The following is a 16,445-nucleotide window of genomic DNA, read 5'->3' as shown; positions in this document are numbered from 1 at the left end:
AACTGGCGAGGCCCCCGGGGACCCCGCGCCTCCGCAGGGCCGCCTCTTGCCCAACTTGCAGGGTGGGAGGGAGCCCAGCCTGCTGTCCCGGCTGAGGCCAAGGAGAGAGAGAGAGGCCGCAAGCCCTGGTTTCTGCTGCAGAAATACACACGGGGTCCGTCCCTCCGAAGGACAACACCGGTGGGGGAGCCCCGCACAGGCATGCTTCTCTCGGGCTCCGCGTTCATGAGTGCGCGTGCGTGCACGAGCACTTCCCGGGCTCCGCGTTCACAAGTGTGTGCGTGCACGAGCACTCCTCTTGGGCTCCAAGTGCACAAGTGTGCGTGCGTGCATGAGCACTTCTCAGGCACCGTGTTCACAGGTGTGCGTGCGTGCACGAGCACTTCTCTCAGGCTCCCAAGTTCACAAGTGTGCGCGTGCATGAGCACTTCCCCGGCTCCGCGGTCACAATCACGTGCATGAGCACTTGGGCTCTGCGTTCACAAGTGTGCGCGCGTGCAGGAGCACTTCTCCGGCTCCGCGTTCACAGGTGTGTGCGCGTGCGCGAGCAATTCTCTCAAAAGCGCTGGTATGTGTCATCCGTCTTCACAAAAGTGAGTTAGAAAGTTTCTTTCTTTCGCTGTCCTCTGGCAAATTTTGGATTATTTTGGAATTCTCTGTTCCCTGAAGGTTTGGATAATTCACCTAAGAAATGCTTGTGCCAAGCACTTGGTGTTTGTGGGCATTGACGCCGATCACTGTCCCTAATGTGTTACTGTTACAGGCCCCAGGGTTTTTCTCTGTCTCCGGGGTCCGTCTGGGCAATTTCAGGTGTCCCAGGAAGTCACCTGTCTGGTCCCTGTGTTCACGTACATTTGCACACAGTTCCGTAAACTGACGCCCTTTTGCAACACGAGCAGTTTCCTTTCTGTCCATAGTGACTCGTCATTTTACGTTTATAATTCTGTTTGCACTTTGTCTTGACTGGTTCCTCCACTTACTATCTGTTGTTTTCTCCAAATAAGTGGGTTGGGGTTATCAAGTCTGGGTTTATTTGCTTGCTGGATATCCTGCAAAAATTTCGCTTGCCTTTTTTTATGCTTGATTTTTAAATCATTACCACATAGGTGTATCAAGTAAACCTGCCGTACGCCTTACATTTACACAGTGTGTCAAATGTTTCAGTTAAAAATGGAGATAATAGATAGCATGGACGTGACTGATCGCGTGAGAGCTGAGTGTGTTGAAGTGCTTGGCTCGGCGCCCACCACATCTTGAAGGCTTGATAAACACGAGTAGCTACGGTAACTTCGGCGGAGTCAACAATACGGACACGGCGACGTGGTTCTCGTCAACGGGACTTTAGACACAGCGAACACATTGTGAGGGACCAGACTTGCCAGCCGAGGGCGCAGACAGCGTTGAGCCCACAGGGACTCCGGCTCCTTGTGAGTCAGGTAGAGAGAAGTCTGGCGCAGAGCTTCAAGCCGCACGGGGCCCGAGGGGAAGTGACACATAAACGCCCTTCTGTCGTCTTCGCGTGTCTTCGTTTTCTTCCTTCTCGTGTCGTTTTTGGGCTTCTGTGGATTGATGTCAGTGACTGGGAGGGCTCTGAAGTTCTGTCCCCTTTGCAAACTATGCACTTAGCCGTGGGTTTCCTGGATGCTGGCAGAAGACGGGGCTCCCGGAAAAGAGAGGAGGGCCATTTATTAAGGCAACACCAGTACGTTCACGGAGTCATTTTTGTCACCAGACACCACGCCCATCTGTAGGTCTTCTTTGGAGGAATATATTTGCCCCATTTTTTTAAAATTCTTTTGATGTTTATGTATTTTGAGAGAGAAACAGAGTGTGAGTGGGAAAGGGGCAGAGAGAGAGGGAGACACAGAATCGAAGCAGTCTTCTGCCCATTTTGTAATTGCATTATTTTTTTGAGTGTTCAATTGTGTAAGTTCTTTGCATATTTTAGATACTTACCCTTTATCTGCTGTGTCTTTTACAAATACCTTTTCCCACTCATAGGTTGTCTTTTAGTTTTGTTGATTGTTTCCTTCACTTTGCAAGAGATTTTTATTTTGATGTAGTCCCAGGAGTTTAGTTTTCCTTTTGTTTCCCTTGCCTCAGGAGACGCGTCTAGAAAAAAGCTGCTGCGGCCAGTGTCAGATTACTACCTGTGCAATTTTCTAGGACTCTTATGGTGCCAGGTCTTTAACCCATTTTGAGTGTAGTTTTGAGTCTGGTGTAAGAAAGGGGTCCGTTTCATTCTTTTGCATTTGCCGTCCGGTTTTCCCAACACCATTTGTTGAAGAGACTGTCTTTTTCCCATTGCATAGTTTTGCCTCCTTTGTCGTAATTAACCATATAACTATGGGTTTATTTCTGGGTTTTCTGTCCTGTTCCATTGATCTGTGTGGCCGTTCTTGTCCCAGTCCCATACAGTCTTGATGACGGCAGCTTGAAGTCTGGAATCGTGATGCCTCCAGCTTTGCTTTGATCTTTCAAGATCGCTTTGGCTACTCGGGTCTTTCGTAGTTCCATACACATTTTAGGATTGTTTGTTCTAGCTCTGTGAAAAATGCTGTTGGGATTTTGATAGGGATTGCATTAAATGCATAGATTGCTCAAGGAAGTATAGACATTTTAACAATATTTATTCTAATTCATGAGTGAGGTATGCCTTTCCATTTCTTTGTGTTATTTTTATTTCATCAGTGTTTTCTAGTTTTCAGAGTTATAGGTCTTTCTCCCCTTTGGTTAAGTTTATTCCTAGGTTTTTTTTTATTACTTTTGGTGCAATTATAAATGGATTTTTTTTTTTTAAGTAGGCTCCATGGCCCGTATGGGGCTTGAACTCACGACCCTGAGATCAAGAGTCTCATGTTTTACCAACAGAGTCGGCCAGGATTGTTTTCTTAATTTCTCTTTCTGCTGCTTCATTATTAGTGTATAGGAATGCAATATGCTTTTGTATCCTTCAACTTTACTGAATTCAGTTATCCGTTCTAGTACTTTTTTGGTGGAGTCTTTAGGCTTTTCTGTATATAGTGTCCTGTCATCTGCAGGTAGTGGGAGTTTTACTTCCTACTTACCAATTTGGATGCCTTTTATTTCCATTCGTTTGCTGAGGCTAGGACTTCCATTACTATGTTGAATAACAGTAGTGAGAGTGGACATCCCTGCCTCATTCCTGACCTGGGGGGAAAAGCTCTCACTTTCCCCCATTGAGTGTGATGTTATAGCTGTGGGTTTTTCACACATGGTCTTTATTATATTGAGGAATGTTCCCTCTGAACCCGTTTTAAGGGTTTTTGTCATGAATGGATGTTGTTCTTTGTCAAATGCTTTGTATGCATCTACTGAAATGATCACATGGTTTTTATCCTTTTTATATTGATGTGATGTCTCACGTTGATTGAACCACCACCCGCACATCCCAGGGATAAATCCCACCTGATTGCGCTGAAGGATTTTTTTAATGTATTGTTGGATTTGGTTTCCTAGTATTTTATTGAGGATATTTTAGTGTATGTTCAGCAGAAATACTGGCCTGTAGCTCTCTTTTTTGGTGGTGTCTTCATCTAGTTTTGGTATCAGGGTAACGCTGGCCTCATAGAATGAATTCGGAAGTTTTCCGTTTTTTTTTTTTTTGGTTTTTTTTTTTTTTTTTGGAATAGTTTGAGAAGAATGGGTATTAACTCTTCTTTAAACGTTTGCTAGAATTCACCTGTGAAGCCATCTGGTCCTGGACTTTTATTTTTTGTGGGTTTTTTGATTACCGATTTAGCTTCTTTGCTGGAAATTGGTCTGTTCAAATTTTCTTTTTCTACCTGCTTTGGTTTTAGTAGTTTATATGTTTCTAGGAATTTATCCATTTCTTCTCGGTTGTCCAGTTTGTTGGCATATAATTTTTCATAACATGTCTTACATTTGTTTCTATTTCTGTGCTGTTGGTGGTTATTTCTCCTCTGATATTTGTGATTTTGAATTTTTTTCTTTTTTAATGAGTCTGGCTAGAGGTTTATCAATGTTGTTGATCTCTTCAAAGAACCAGCTCCTGGTTTCATTGATCTGTCCTGTTGGGTTTTTTTAAGTTTCTATATCATTTATTTTTGCTCTAATCTTTACTATTTCCTTCCTTCTGGTTTGGGGTTTTGTTTATTCTTTTTATATACCTCTTTTAGGTGTAAGGCTAGGTGGTTTATTTGAGATAGTCCTCTGTTGCGCTAAACTTCCCTCTTAGAACGGCTTTTACTGTATCCCAGAGGTTTTGGAGCTTTGTGATTTCATTTTCATTTGTTTCTATGTAATTTTTTATTTCTTTGATTTCTTGGTTGACCCACTCATTGTTCAGCAACATGTTATTTAATCTCCATGTGTTTGTGGTCTTTCCAGATTTTTTCTTGTGGTTGATCTCTCGTTTCGTAGCGTCGTGGTCAGAAAGGACGCACAGTGTGACTTCGAACTCTTTGAATTTGTTGAGACTTGCTTTGTCGCCTAATATGCGATCTGTTCAGGAGGATGTTCTGTGTGCACTTGAAAAGAATGTGTATTCTACTGTTGTAGGATAGAATGTTCTGAATATATCTGTTAGACCCATCTGGTCCAGTGTGTCATTCAAAGCCACCGTTTCCTTATTGATTCTGTTTGGATAATCTGTCCATTGACGTAAGTGAGGTGATAAAGTCCCCTATTATTATCAGTTTCTTTTTGTTATTAACTGTTTTGTGTATTTGGTTGCTCCCATTTGGGGTGCATAACTATTTGCTATCGTTATATGTTGTTGGATTGTCCTCTTTATTGTTTTTAATGTTCATTTATTTATTTTGAGAGAAAGAAGGGAGCATGGGTGGGGGAGGGGCAGAGAGAGACAGACTCCCAAGCAGGCTGTCCTCACGGAGCCCAGCATGGGGCTCAGTCCCATGAACCGTGTATCACGACCTGAGCCAAGATCAGGAGTCAGACACTCAACCGACTGGGCCACCCAAGCAGCCCCGTCTCCTTTATTATCACATAGTGTCCTTCTATGTCTCTTGTTACAGTCTGTGTTAAAGCCTGTGTTGTCTTGTAGAAGCATTTCTGCCCTGGCTTTCTCTTAATACCCATCTGTATCAAGTGTTTCTCCGTCTACTCGCTTTCAGTCTTCAGGTGTCCTTAGGTCTGAGATGAGTCTCTTGTACGTAGCATATGGATAGGTCTTGTTTTTTTATTCACTCTGTCACCCTGTGCCTTTTCGGTGGAGCGTTTAGTCCACTTGCATTCAAGTAATTATTGATAGATATGTATTTATTGCCACTTCAATACTTGTTTGGTGGCTACGAAGTTTTTCTGTGATCCTTTCTTCTCTTGCTTTCTTTCATGATCTGTTGGATTTCTTCAATGATACACTTGGGTTCTTTTTATTTATTCTGTGCGTATCTATTACTGGTTCTTGATTTGTGGTTCCCATTGGCTTCGTATATAACATCTTTTGCATACAGCAGTCTACGTTAAGTTGATGGTCGCTTAAGTTTGAGCCCTTTCTGCTCATTTCCCCACCGCCCCAGATTTGAGGCATATGGTGTCACACTTTACATCCTTTTATTTTGGGACTCCCTTGACTGAGTTTTACAGATATATTTTTACTGCTTCTGTGTTTCTTACTTTTCATACTCTCACTTACGGTCTTTTTTCCACTCAAAGGGTCCCCTTTAATGTTTCCCGCAGGGCTGCTTCAGTGGCCCTGAGCCCTTCAGTTTTTGTTTGCCTGGCAAGGTCTTCATCTCTCCTGTTACATGCAGGGGCCGTGCTAATCTTCTCTGTGGTGTCCTGACTTTAGTACATGTGCTCCCCAAGCAAGCGCCGTTCTGAACGACGGCCTTGCAGGATGGAGAATTCTCGGCTGCACATTTTCCCCTTCGGCACTTTGTATCGTGCCGCGCCCTTCTGGCTGGGATTTCTGCTGAAAAGTCCACCAGTAGCCTTACGGGGTTTCCCTCGTGTGTCACTGTCGTCTTTTCTTTCGTGGCTTGTAACATGTTTCCTTTGTTGCTACTTTTCGCGTGGACCTCCTTGGGTTGATTTTGTTGGGAGCTCCGTGCGCCTCTTGGAGGGATTTTTGTTTCCTTCCCCAAATTAGGGAAGTTTTCGGCTACTTCTTCAGGTAAATCTTCTGCCTTTTGTCTCTCCTCTTCTTCTGGGATCCCTGCAGTGCGAATGTTAGGATTCTCAACGGACTCCCCGAGTTCCCTAAGTCCCCCCCCATTTTGCACTTTCTCTTACTTGCTCAGCCTGATACTTTCCATCACCCCGTCCTCCGCGTCGCTAACTCGCCCCTCGGCTTCCTCTAACCCGTTTATTCCATCTAGTCTATTGTGTATTTCATGTATCGTGTTCTTCATCTCCGATTGGTTTTTCTCTCTGTGCCGAGGGTCTCCCTGATGTCCTCCACTCTTGCCTCGCGTCCAGCGAGTATCTTCGTGATCACTGAATTCTCTGGAAGGCACCGCCGGCCTCCAGCTTCCACTTGGGTCTCTTGCCGCAATTCTGCCCTTGCATCTGGGACATACCCTTCCCCTCGCTTTGCCTCACTGTGGGTGTGCGTGTGCGCGTGCGTGTTGGGAAAGTCTGCTACGTCTCTCGCTCTTGAAAGTGACAGGCAGGTTGCACGCTTTTAATGAAAGGCACTGATCTCTTCCACAGAGGAAGCGCAGCTGCTGTGGAGACCCGGCCGGCCAGGGCCACCCTGCAGAGCACCCGCGGGCGGTGTGCATGCCCGTCCTGTCCTGTTGCGCGGGGGGAGGGGGATTGCGGTTTTAACACGGTGGGCGCTTCCTCCCGGGGAAGTCGGGCCACGCTGTTGGCAAGCCGGTCTCCGGGGCGAGGGGACCCGCGGCACCAGGACTGGGGCAGGGCAAGGTGTAAGGGTAGGCAGTGAGTGCAGTTGTCCTGGTGCGGGCGGGGGAGGGAGACGGCGCCTGCCCCCTCCTCTGCTCCTGGAGAAGTCCCTCGGGAACTCACTCTCCCTCCCTCACGCCCCAGGCTTCTTTCAGGACGCTGCTTCTAATCTGGATCTCCGGGCCGTTTGCTGTGCTGTCCCTTTACGGGCAGGGACCCAGCTCTCCGTCACCCCATCACCCTCCTCTCCCAGAGCCCAAGCCCAAGCCTGCTGGTTTTCAAAGTTCCAGGCTTCAAGTCCTGCTGCTTGTAAGAACTCACAAAATTCGGCCCCTCTGATTTTCAGAGCCAGACACCCTGGGGATTTGTCTTCCCGGCTGGGCTCCCTGCTGTGATCACCTTCTTCTCACCCGTCTCTGTGCCCATGGGGGCTTAGCTCCTGCCTCCTCTCTGCCCTCCTGCCTCCCCCTCTCCCGTGTGGCCTCCTCTCTGCCTTCACCCCTGGTGTTTATTCTTCGGGCTTCGGATCGCCCTCTGGGTTGTCAGCAGTAACGTGCGTGTTTTCTAGGATCCGCGGCGGGAGACGAGCGCCGGTCCTCCTCTGCCGCCTCCCTGAAAACCGACATTTGTTATTTTTACTTAATGCTATGCTAGGATTCACATTTAAGACTTTTTAATAAGACTCGTACATTAACTTCATTTCTGACATAAACGTGTTGACGTTCCATCGTGTCCTAAATGGGATTCGCTTTTACACAAAGTAACGATCAGTGATGGCGATCAGAGCTTTCCTGCCTAACCCATCGGGCAGCGGTCTGTGTGGCTGTACGTTTACTGGTTTTGTCACCTGACCTGACTCAGTAATTCTGTCCAAGCAGATTGGAGACATAAAAACAGCTGAGAAGTATTTTCAAGATGTGGAGAAAGTGACGCAGAAGTTGGACGGACCACAAGGCAAAATAATGGTTTTAATGAACAGGTAAAGCTCTCAAAACTACGTTTTCCCAAATGTCCCAGGAGTTCAAGGCTCCGCTTCCTGAAGCCCCTCTAGAGAATGTTCCTTATTCCTGTCCCCTTCCCAGCACTGAAACAGCAGTCAGTCAAGCGACGGGTTTTAAGATTTCTCCCCCGTTTTTCAAAGTACTGTTCATATTGCCCCCGTTTTCAACATCAATTTGCGTAACTGCTCGTTGGTCTCGGTCCCCTGGCTACTTGAATGCCTGTGTTTTGGTGTCTTCACATACCTGTGCGTGCATCTGGGGAGCCCCCCCTCCCCCCGCTTCTCCCCTCTTCCCAGTTAACTGCCTTACCTGTCGTTCACGTTCCAGAGCCTTCCTTCACCTCGGTCAGAATAACTTTGCAGAAGCCCACAGGTTCTTCACAGAAATCCTAAGGGTTGAGCCGACAAATGCAGTGGTAAGATCCTAGAGGACACAGGAGCTCGCGGCTGTGGGCCCGTCCTGAGCCGTCGGCCGGTGTCACGGTGGTCGGGAGAGGGTTTCGGGGGCCACCGGCTGCTGGCCGTGTCCGATCCCGTGCACGTGTCCCTCCCGTCCAGGCCAACAACAACGCCGCCGTGTGTCTGCTCTACCTGGGCAGACTCAAGGACTCCCTGCGGCAGCTGGAGGCCATGGTCCAGCAGGACCCCACGCACTACCTGCACGAGAGCGTGCTCTTCAACCTGACCACCATGTACGAGCTGGAGTCCTCCCGCAGCGCGCAGAAGAAGCAGGCTCTGCTCGAGGCCGTCGCCGGCAAAGAAGGGGACAGCTTCAACACGCAGTGCCTCAAGCTGGCGTAGGACGCTCGCCTTCTGGGGCCACGGGGCCCCTGTGCAGCACGTCCGCCGGAGCGGATACCCTGACCTGACCGCTGGCTCCGAGGACACCCCTTTCCCCGGGACCCGGGGGCGGGTCGTCTTCACCCGGAGCCACGGCCGGGCCCAGACCCTCGGGCGAGCGGTTTGTGAGACTCCAGGCGGCCGAGTGCCCGCGACTCTGCCACGGTTCACGAACGTGGTGTCCGGGAGGCGGGGTCCGTGTGAGGCACCGCGTCCCTTTTGTTCCCGGGAGCTGACCTGCTTCCGCTCTTCATTCTGACTGTCCGCAAAGGAACGCTGACCAACCACCCATTCTCTGTAAATCCTCCGGTCCAGGTGAGCATAAAGGCAGAGAAATACCAAACACACGGCCTTCTCTCTCGTTCCCTCCTTTGTGGCCCAGAAGTAAACACGTCACTTGTCCTCATCTGATTCGTTTTCAGCCAACGCCACACACCTTGGACAGGCCTGGCGGTGGGTGAAAGAAACCACCGTCTCTCTTCAGTGTTTTGTACGTCACAGGGAGCGGGACACGGGGGCTTCTGATGCGTAACACAAGCAGGCGGGGACGTGTGTCCTTGCGTGGTCTTTCGTCCCGAGGGTCAGGACACGTGTGCAGTATTTACACAGTATCGGGGAGGGAGTTTTCTCCTCTACCCTTCTAGGTTCTTTGGTTGGTCTAATAAACTGACACGAGACAGGTTAACGGGAGACAAGTTTGATCACGTACATACAGGGGCCCCATAAGAATATGAGACCCCGGGACGAGCCCGGCAGCGTAGGCTTCTGCCGTCCTGAGCGGAGGAAGGGGTGGAGGCCTGGGGCTTCACAGGACCGTAATGACAACAGATCTGCAGTCATGAGATGTTTGCCTTGCTGGGCGGATGGGTCATTCAGATAAAAGTTCATAGCCGGTAACAGCTCCCGCCGGGGGCTAGGCCTCCTGTCCAAACCCTTCCAAGAAGCGAGAGGCAAGTTTTTTCTTAAATCTGCTACATCTTGATGGTCTTTAGCTCAATTTAATCCACGTGCCAGAGCAGCGTATCTGGGGGTCGCATATCCTCTCCCGGCCTCGGTCCCACCTCTGAAACTTCTGGGCTGATGGACTGCTCCGGCTCACTGAGCCAGCCTCCCAGTCCTGACGACAGGGCCGTTCAGTTAAGCAGCCGGCTCTGTTTCAGGAGGCTCCCGAGTTAGGTCTGGGGGCAAGTCATCAGATATTTAATAAGAGGCATTTCTGGGGAGACAAAAAACGAAGGTTAATCTGGGGAACAGATCTGGTCTCGGTGAGTTCCGGAGGCAGCCAGGCGCACAGACGTCCAGATGCCCGGCTTGCGGCATCTTCAGGTGGGGTGGAGCAGACAGTGGAAACGAGACAGACGGGCCTGGCCTGCAGGGAGGCCGTCTGGCGAGCTCTCCGAGTGGCCCGCACAGCAGCAGGCACGGCAGTTATCCACACGTGAGCTGTTGTGGTTTCTCTGAACTTTATGTGACGGTGTCCGGCTGTAACCTGCACGGCTTCAGGGCAAGGGCAGTTGTGGTTCTCAACGATTCCGAGTCAGAAGGACTGGTGGCGGGGAGGGGGTGAACTGGAAATGCCAGTTTGGAGAGTTGCAGCCAAATATAGGAAGAAAATAGAAGAACTCGGGATCTAGTCCAGTTTACAGGTAAAAACAAAACCTCACGGGCCGTTCACGGCACTAGAATCTGCTGTCCACGAAGGCGTATTACTGAAACGTAATTTCTCTCTACAGTCACCCCCACATTCACAGCAAGATTAACTCTGTTTTCCCAGTTTCAGTACCTTGGCCTTGTTATTTACATAAGTGCAGAAGAAGAGTGCTCACCATACAGACTTTTAAGTCCACTTGGCTCAGACTTTCCATAAGGAATCTCCCGTGAACTTTGAAAGACTCTCCAGGCTGAGAAGCCGCGCTAAGGAGCCATCATCAGACTTTGCCTGCAATACATACAGATTTGGGTGAATTCCTCTCTTCTCAAGGTTCCAAACATTTCCTGAGATTCTTGGGCCTGCCAAGAAGCAACCTTCCCTCCTCACCGGGTCAGGCCGCCAGGAACCCTGTAAGTAAGGCCCTCATAGGCTCCATTAAGGTCAGCCTTAGTTCCTGACTGCCGATCATCTCGGAGTCTTTACATCTCCCTCAAATAAGACCTTGTGGTCAGAGCCTGGTAATATAACCAACATTCCCAATCATGATTCCTAAATCACTCATTTGAGTGGCAGTACACTTGCACAAGAATACAAAGTTTGCAAATTCTGGAGGGGCCAAAGAGGGAGAAAAATGTTCACCTTTGTTCACAAAGCAATATCTTAAATTGCTGATCCCATGAGAAAAGAGAAGGCTTTCTTAAGTTTGGAAAAAGGTAAAGAACAGTGTTTCAAAGCAGACGTCGTAAAATTAGAGTTCTGAATCCATTCGGTTCCATCTAATACTCGTTCTGCTTGAATCCATTCCTCGTTATTAGTTCTAGAATTTCTCATCCCGCTCACTTTCACGATGTCAGGTCCTACCTGTCAGTCCTTTCCATGACTCCTTGGAGGGAGGTGCCTTCGCAGGACACTGGCAGGGCACCAAAGTGCAATGACAAGACTCCCGATGTCAGAGATCCGACGGGAGTCCGTGACGCGGAACCGACAGAGCGACTTGATTATTTCTGAACGTAACATTCGGAGAGAACTGCGGTTATGACTGGTGATGCTATCCAGGATATTCTAGGTGTGTGGGGATCTCAGAACTTGCAGAACATTAATATTTACCGACACAGTGGGTTATCATCATGTATTTCACATGCTTTCCATAGAATTTAACACGATCAAATAAACCTAATTAGCAGAACATCATTCTTTGTTTAGGGACCCTCTGGAAATTCTCAAAACTTAGTTCGAGGTCAGTAAAGGCCTTATTTAGACTTCGATTTGGGTAAGTCTGTTGAAAACATCAACACGTTTGGACACTTGACTACAGAGGGTCACAGACCATTGTGAGACGGTACTTGGTGGCTGATTTAGTCAAAGTGCCGGAAAACAAAGACCTGGTAAGGCACCAGATCTTGGCTTTCTGGTGGGTTACTTGAAAAGTAAAGAACCTTTTATCAACTGTTGTCAACAGCAAACCTGAAGTTCAAGAAAACGTCGTTTTTCAGAGCAAAAACCAATTTTGTGCCACTTACTTTTGATATTAAAATTTAATTGTGATCTTAGCCAGCTTGGCCACACGTTAAAATTTCTCTCCAAAGCCTCCTTTTCCACAAACCTACAAGTTTCTTTGTCCTCGACAAAAGCACATCACCACTCCTCCGACCCTCCTTTTTACAAAATCACACTTTCCATGCATACGGAGAGGTTTCCTTATTATTTCTAGTGGCTTCCATCATAGAATTTTTAAGCCCTAGAAACCCTTAATGTCTAGTGAAAGCCAACAAGCAATTGTGAACCGTCACAGGAGCATTCTCTAGATCATAAAACATACTCAGATTTTCCAATTTCTAGAGACACAGGCTTCCTCGTCGTGCAGTTTTGCTTCATGTGGAAAACATGTTTACTAATAGGCCCAAAGATCCGTTGGTTTCCTTGGGGGGGGGGGGTGAAAGGAGATACCTGAGCTCAGCAGTTAGTTTCAGTCATGACCCAGATGCTCAAGGAAGATGCTTTAAGGTTCCGGGTTCCAGGGGCGCCTGGGTGGCACAGTCGGTTAAGCGTCCGACTTCAGCCAGGTCACGATCTCGCGGTCCGTGAGTTCGAGCCCCGCGTCGGGCTCTGGGCTGATGGCTCAGAGCCTGGAGCCTGTTTCCAATTCTGTGTCTCCCTCTCTCTCTGCCCCTCCCCCGTTCATGCTCTGTCTCTCTCTGTCCCAAAAATAAAATAAACATTGAAAAAAAAAATTAAAAAAAAAAAAAAGGTTCCGGGTTCCCAAAATATCTGGGGAAACGACTTTGCAAGCTCACCCAAGAACTTCATCCTAGTGTTGGAGGATCTTTTTTACCTCAAAACCCGGGTTTGCAGTCTCACTGCTTTGAAGAATGAAGAGGGGGACACAATAAAACGAGCAGCTGAGAAGCCTATCAGAGTATCGGATCAGAAAGGAAGCGCAGCAGGAAAGCTCTCTGTACAGAGGGGGACGTCTGCAAGTGAATCCTGGGGGCTCTAGGCAAGAGTCCTTGTTTTATAAGGTTCTGGTCGCCCTCCCCCTCCTTCCCCCTTGTCCCTTGTCAGGTCCTACCCTTGTTGGCTTGGTAGCTCCGGGTGCTGGACCGTCCGCTCCCGATGGGCCCGACTCCATCGTGTGGGGGGCGGTCTATGGCCACACTTAAGTCTTTTGTCAAGTTCCTGAGGGAAACCAGAAGGGGAGTAGGTGGGCTCTGTCGCATTCTTAGGAACCTCACGCCCCAGGGCGTTCGCTGTGGTCAGCAGCTCCCAGCACTGTTCCAAAATACTTGTGCTTTTCCCACCCAGTGGCCTCAGGTCCTAACCTTTCCCTCTCTGCCTATGTAACCCTGTCTTTCCCTACCCCCCTCTGAACACGTGACTCCCGACTACCATTAGGGACCCGGATGACCCCCCACCTTCACCGCTTCCCGAAGGGGAGCGGGAACAGGGGAATTGCAGTCAGGGCAGGCCCAGAGGTCCATCCGGAGGCGGACGTGATGGGAGGGTGTTTGGAACGTCAGGGCTAGCGGAAGTTTCTTGGAGGTCTTATTCTCCTGGCATGTGCAACAGCTTCTACAAATGACCTACAAACAGAGTATTAGACCAGCAAGCAATAGTATTTCCAAATGCGATGCCTCCTAGGGAGGGGGTCACGCCAAGGGAAGACACGCACACGGTAGCCATCCAGAGTCCCCGACGTGTCTGGTCCTATTGTTGTTGGCAATTTAACCATAGTTCTTCCTCCCTCCTCCATGTTTTTGCATCTTGTGTTATGGCTGATTAGAATGATTAAGCTCCTGAACCAGTTCATGGCTCTCCATCCTCTGGCCATCCAGTTTCCATGGGAACAACTCCATGAGGCAGAATTTTACCTCAAGGGGAGACTGACCTTCGGCGTCCAGATTACTGTAAGTTCAGGCAACTGTTCATGTGTCCTGGGGCCAGTATCACCCTAGTCCCTCATTCAGTCGTAATGTCCCTCCCAGCAAAGGAGGGGTGGCGGAGGTGGGGGGGGCTCTCTGGCATTGTGAAAAAGAATGTGAAAAAACCAGGCCTCCCCACATGCACCCCGGTGGCTGAGAGAAAAATTTAGTCCTCAGTTTTCCGGAGATGCCTCTAGTCCTTACGTTGCGTTTGGACGCTCGGCCAGGAGCGGAAAGAACAGACCAGGTGGCTCTGCGGTCAAGAAGGAAATCAATCGGTTTTCCCTCTGTTCCCAGAGTTACCGAGGCTCTGAGCTTCCAACAGGCGGTAGGTTTGAGAGCCCTTTCGGGGACACTGGTTACCTGAGCCCTGGCAGATTGAGGGGCTTCAACTTGTGTTGTCCCCTCTGAGGATATTCTCGTTTCCGGCGCCCTAACAGCCACATAAATGGCGCTTGGTGCCAGGGCCTCGGGAAGTCTGGTCTGACACAGTATGTAAGGCCACGGCAAAGGCCTCGGTTTTGTTGCTTTTAAGCCTCCTTTCCGGTTCTTCATTCTCCTCTTTATCTTGGTTGTAACATACCCGATAGGCAGTTCGTAAGAGCTTCCAGGGTCCCTTCCGGGCCAACAGCCAATTTTTGTAGCTTCCATCGACTATCGGGCTGAGTGAAAAATCTGCCCTTCAGAAACGTCTTGGCCTCAAGGTGTTAAGGAAGATAGCCATATATTTAATGACACCCTCCCTTAACCTTTCCAGGAAGGCCACCAGGCTGTCATCCTGTGTCTTGAGATAGTGGCTAATTTAGCATAATTTAAGGGCTTAACCTTACTTCTTAATCCTTCCAAAATACAGGCTTGGAAATGGTGACACCAGTCCCCAATGGGATGGTCATAGTCCCAATTAGGATCCTGGGGGGCGGGGGGGATGCCTGAGCCCCAGTAGGGAACTAAAAGTCCCCTATAGGACCCTCCAGTCCCATGATAATTAACGAGTTGCTCGTCCCCATTTCTTCCAGCCACTGCCAGAACCCCACGCTTCTGTCTCAATAACAGTCTGATTTCCTCTCTCTCTCAAAAATAAACATCAAAAGAAAGTTTTTAAAAAACGGTCTGATTCAACAGGGGCGCCTGGTGGCTCAGTCGGTTGAGCGTCCGACTTCAGCCCAGATCATGATCTCGCAGTTCGCGGGTTCGAGCCCCATGTCGGGCTCGGTGCCGACGGCTCGGAGCCTGGAGCCTGCTTCCGATTCTGTGTCTCCCTCTCTCTCTGCCCTCCCCCACTCACACTCTGTCTCTCTCAAAAATAAACATTAAAAAAAATTTTTTTAAAGAGTCTGATTCAACAATAGCATTGTATCTTTCCACGTCAACTCATACCTACTGTAATGTTCGGAAAAGCCTCTGTATACTTCTCTGGATCATCAGAAAATTCACCTAGATCTCCTTTTATCTGTCTTAAATCCTGTAATGAAAAAAGTGCTGGTAATCTTACCATGGCCGTGCCTCCCCGCGTCCCCCTTCCTGCACCCCAGCTTCTTGTAGGGAACACATGTTGGCCACGTTACGGGCAGGGCCTGGCTAAGGTAGGCGGCAGGGAGAAGCGCATGTTTGTGAGTCTGGACGTTGAGGACCTGATGAGGAGGAGACCGAGGCAGGAGACATTCCTTCCTCTCTCTGGGTTTGCTGTGGGTACAGGCAGGGCCTTAGGTCCCTCCCTTCTTGGTCGTAAGCCCTCGGAAACGGCTGCCGACAGGCCAGGATCGACCTTACAGTGCTTACACGTACCTCATTTTTTTAAGGCCCCAAAACACTGGATGTAGGGGACTTCCTCCATTTCCCCTCACGTTTACAGAGTAAGTCCAGTTGGAGGATGACGTTACGACTGATACTTCCCTCTGGCGGCCAGGTTTCCTCCTCCGATTTGTACTGGGGCCAAGTCTCGGTGCAAAAGAAAAGGAGTCGCTTTCTCTTCAGGATCTGTGAATCAAAGTCATCCCGCTTTTTCAAAATACATCCCAAAGGATTGGCCATCTGTAGGAAAAAAAGAAGACATCCCTGATCTCAATTTCCTACAGCGTGCCAGGAGAAGCCTCACCTCCTGACCCCGAGCTCTGGCTGGCCTGTCAGTCTCGCGAGGCGCCGGGAGCAGTCGCCCTTACCCAGGCTGTCCCCTGGTTGTCGAGGGACACGCTAGTGTCACTTTGGCCCAACAGTAATTCACGTGTCGATCACAATAAAATTGTTCCTCTTTACAAACGTATTTCAAAAGGCTGGCAAAAGCCATTTTTTGTAAGGATAAAATTGGCCGTGGAAGGGGCCAGAAGGACCAGAGTCCGGGTCCGTTCCTTGCCTTGTTCAGCAGGGTCCACGGAAGTATGTTGCAGCCACGCGGGGGTCCACCCTAAGGTCTCCCCATCGGTACAAGTCGGCATACGCTGGGCGAAGGGCGGCCAGATGGCTCCGTGAGTCACGCGCACGCGCCCCTTCCTCTGCCTGGCAGAGACACCACGAACGTGGAGCAGTTGGAGGCCGGCAGCGAGGACCCCGCCTTCGTTTTCCCAGCCGTCGGATCAAAGCAGGGGCAATTTCAACCAAGGCTTGAGCAAAACAACTCAAAAGGGTGGACCGTCCTGCCCTTTTGGTTAAAATCACAGTTCTTTTCCACGTTTCCCGAGACCGTGAA

At 49.3% G+C, this 16,445-nt stretch overlaps 1 protein-coding gene across 7 annotated transcripts in view; it reads left to right on the top strand.

The window, feature by feature from the left end:
- TRAPPC12 (trafficking protein particle complex subunit 12) overlaps nucleotides 1–14,890 on the top strand; it is an 89,961-nt gene extending 75,071 nt beyond the window's left edge. For 2 of the 7 annotated variants that reach the window (XR_006960344.1, XR_006960339.1), the window contains 4 exons: nucleotides 7,731–7,831; nucleotides 8,181–8,268; nucleotides 8,411–9,007; nucleotides 10,467–12,400. Coding sequence is in view for 1 of the 7 variants with exons in the window: in XM_047069611.1 (XP_046925567.1) it covers nucleotides 7,731–7,831; nucleotides 8,181–8,268; nucleotides 8,411–8,653 (432 nt within the window). In the remaining 6 variants the exon portion in view is untranslated. Of the gene's footprint in view, nucleotides 1–7,730; nucleotides 7,832–8,180; nucleotides 8,269–8,410; nucleotides 9,036–10,466; nucleotides 12,402–13,623 lie in introns of those variants that run through there. The other 5 variants (XR_006960342.1, XR_006960340.1, XR_006960341.1 and 2 more) reach the window with 5 other exon arrangements.
- Nucleotides 14,891–16,445: the final 1,555 nt, after the last annotated feature.

The sequence above is a fragment of the Lynx rufus genome, unplaced genomic scaffold, assembly GCF_022079265.1.
Source record: "Lynx rufus isolate CCGP_SWC_20201006 ecotype Redwood Valley unplaced genomic scaffold, mLynRuf1.p SCAF_8, whole genome shotgun sequence".
Classification (NCBI taxonomy): domain Eukaryota; kingdom Metazoa; phylum Chordata; class Mammalia; order Carnivora; family Felidae; genus Lynx; species Lynx rufus.
The sequence above is the reverse complement of the archived record's forward strand: the minus strand, read 5'-3'. Positions and strand labels throughout refer to the sequence as shown.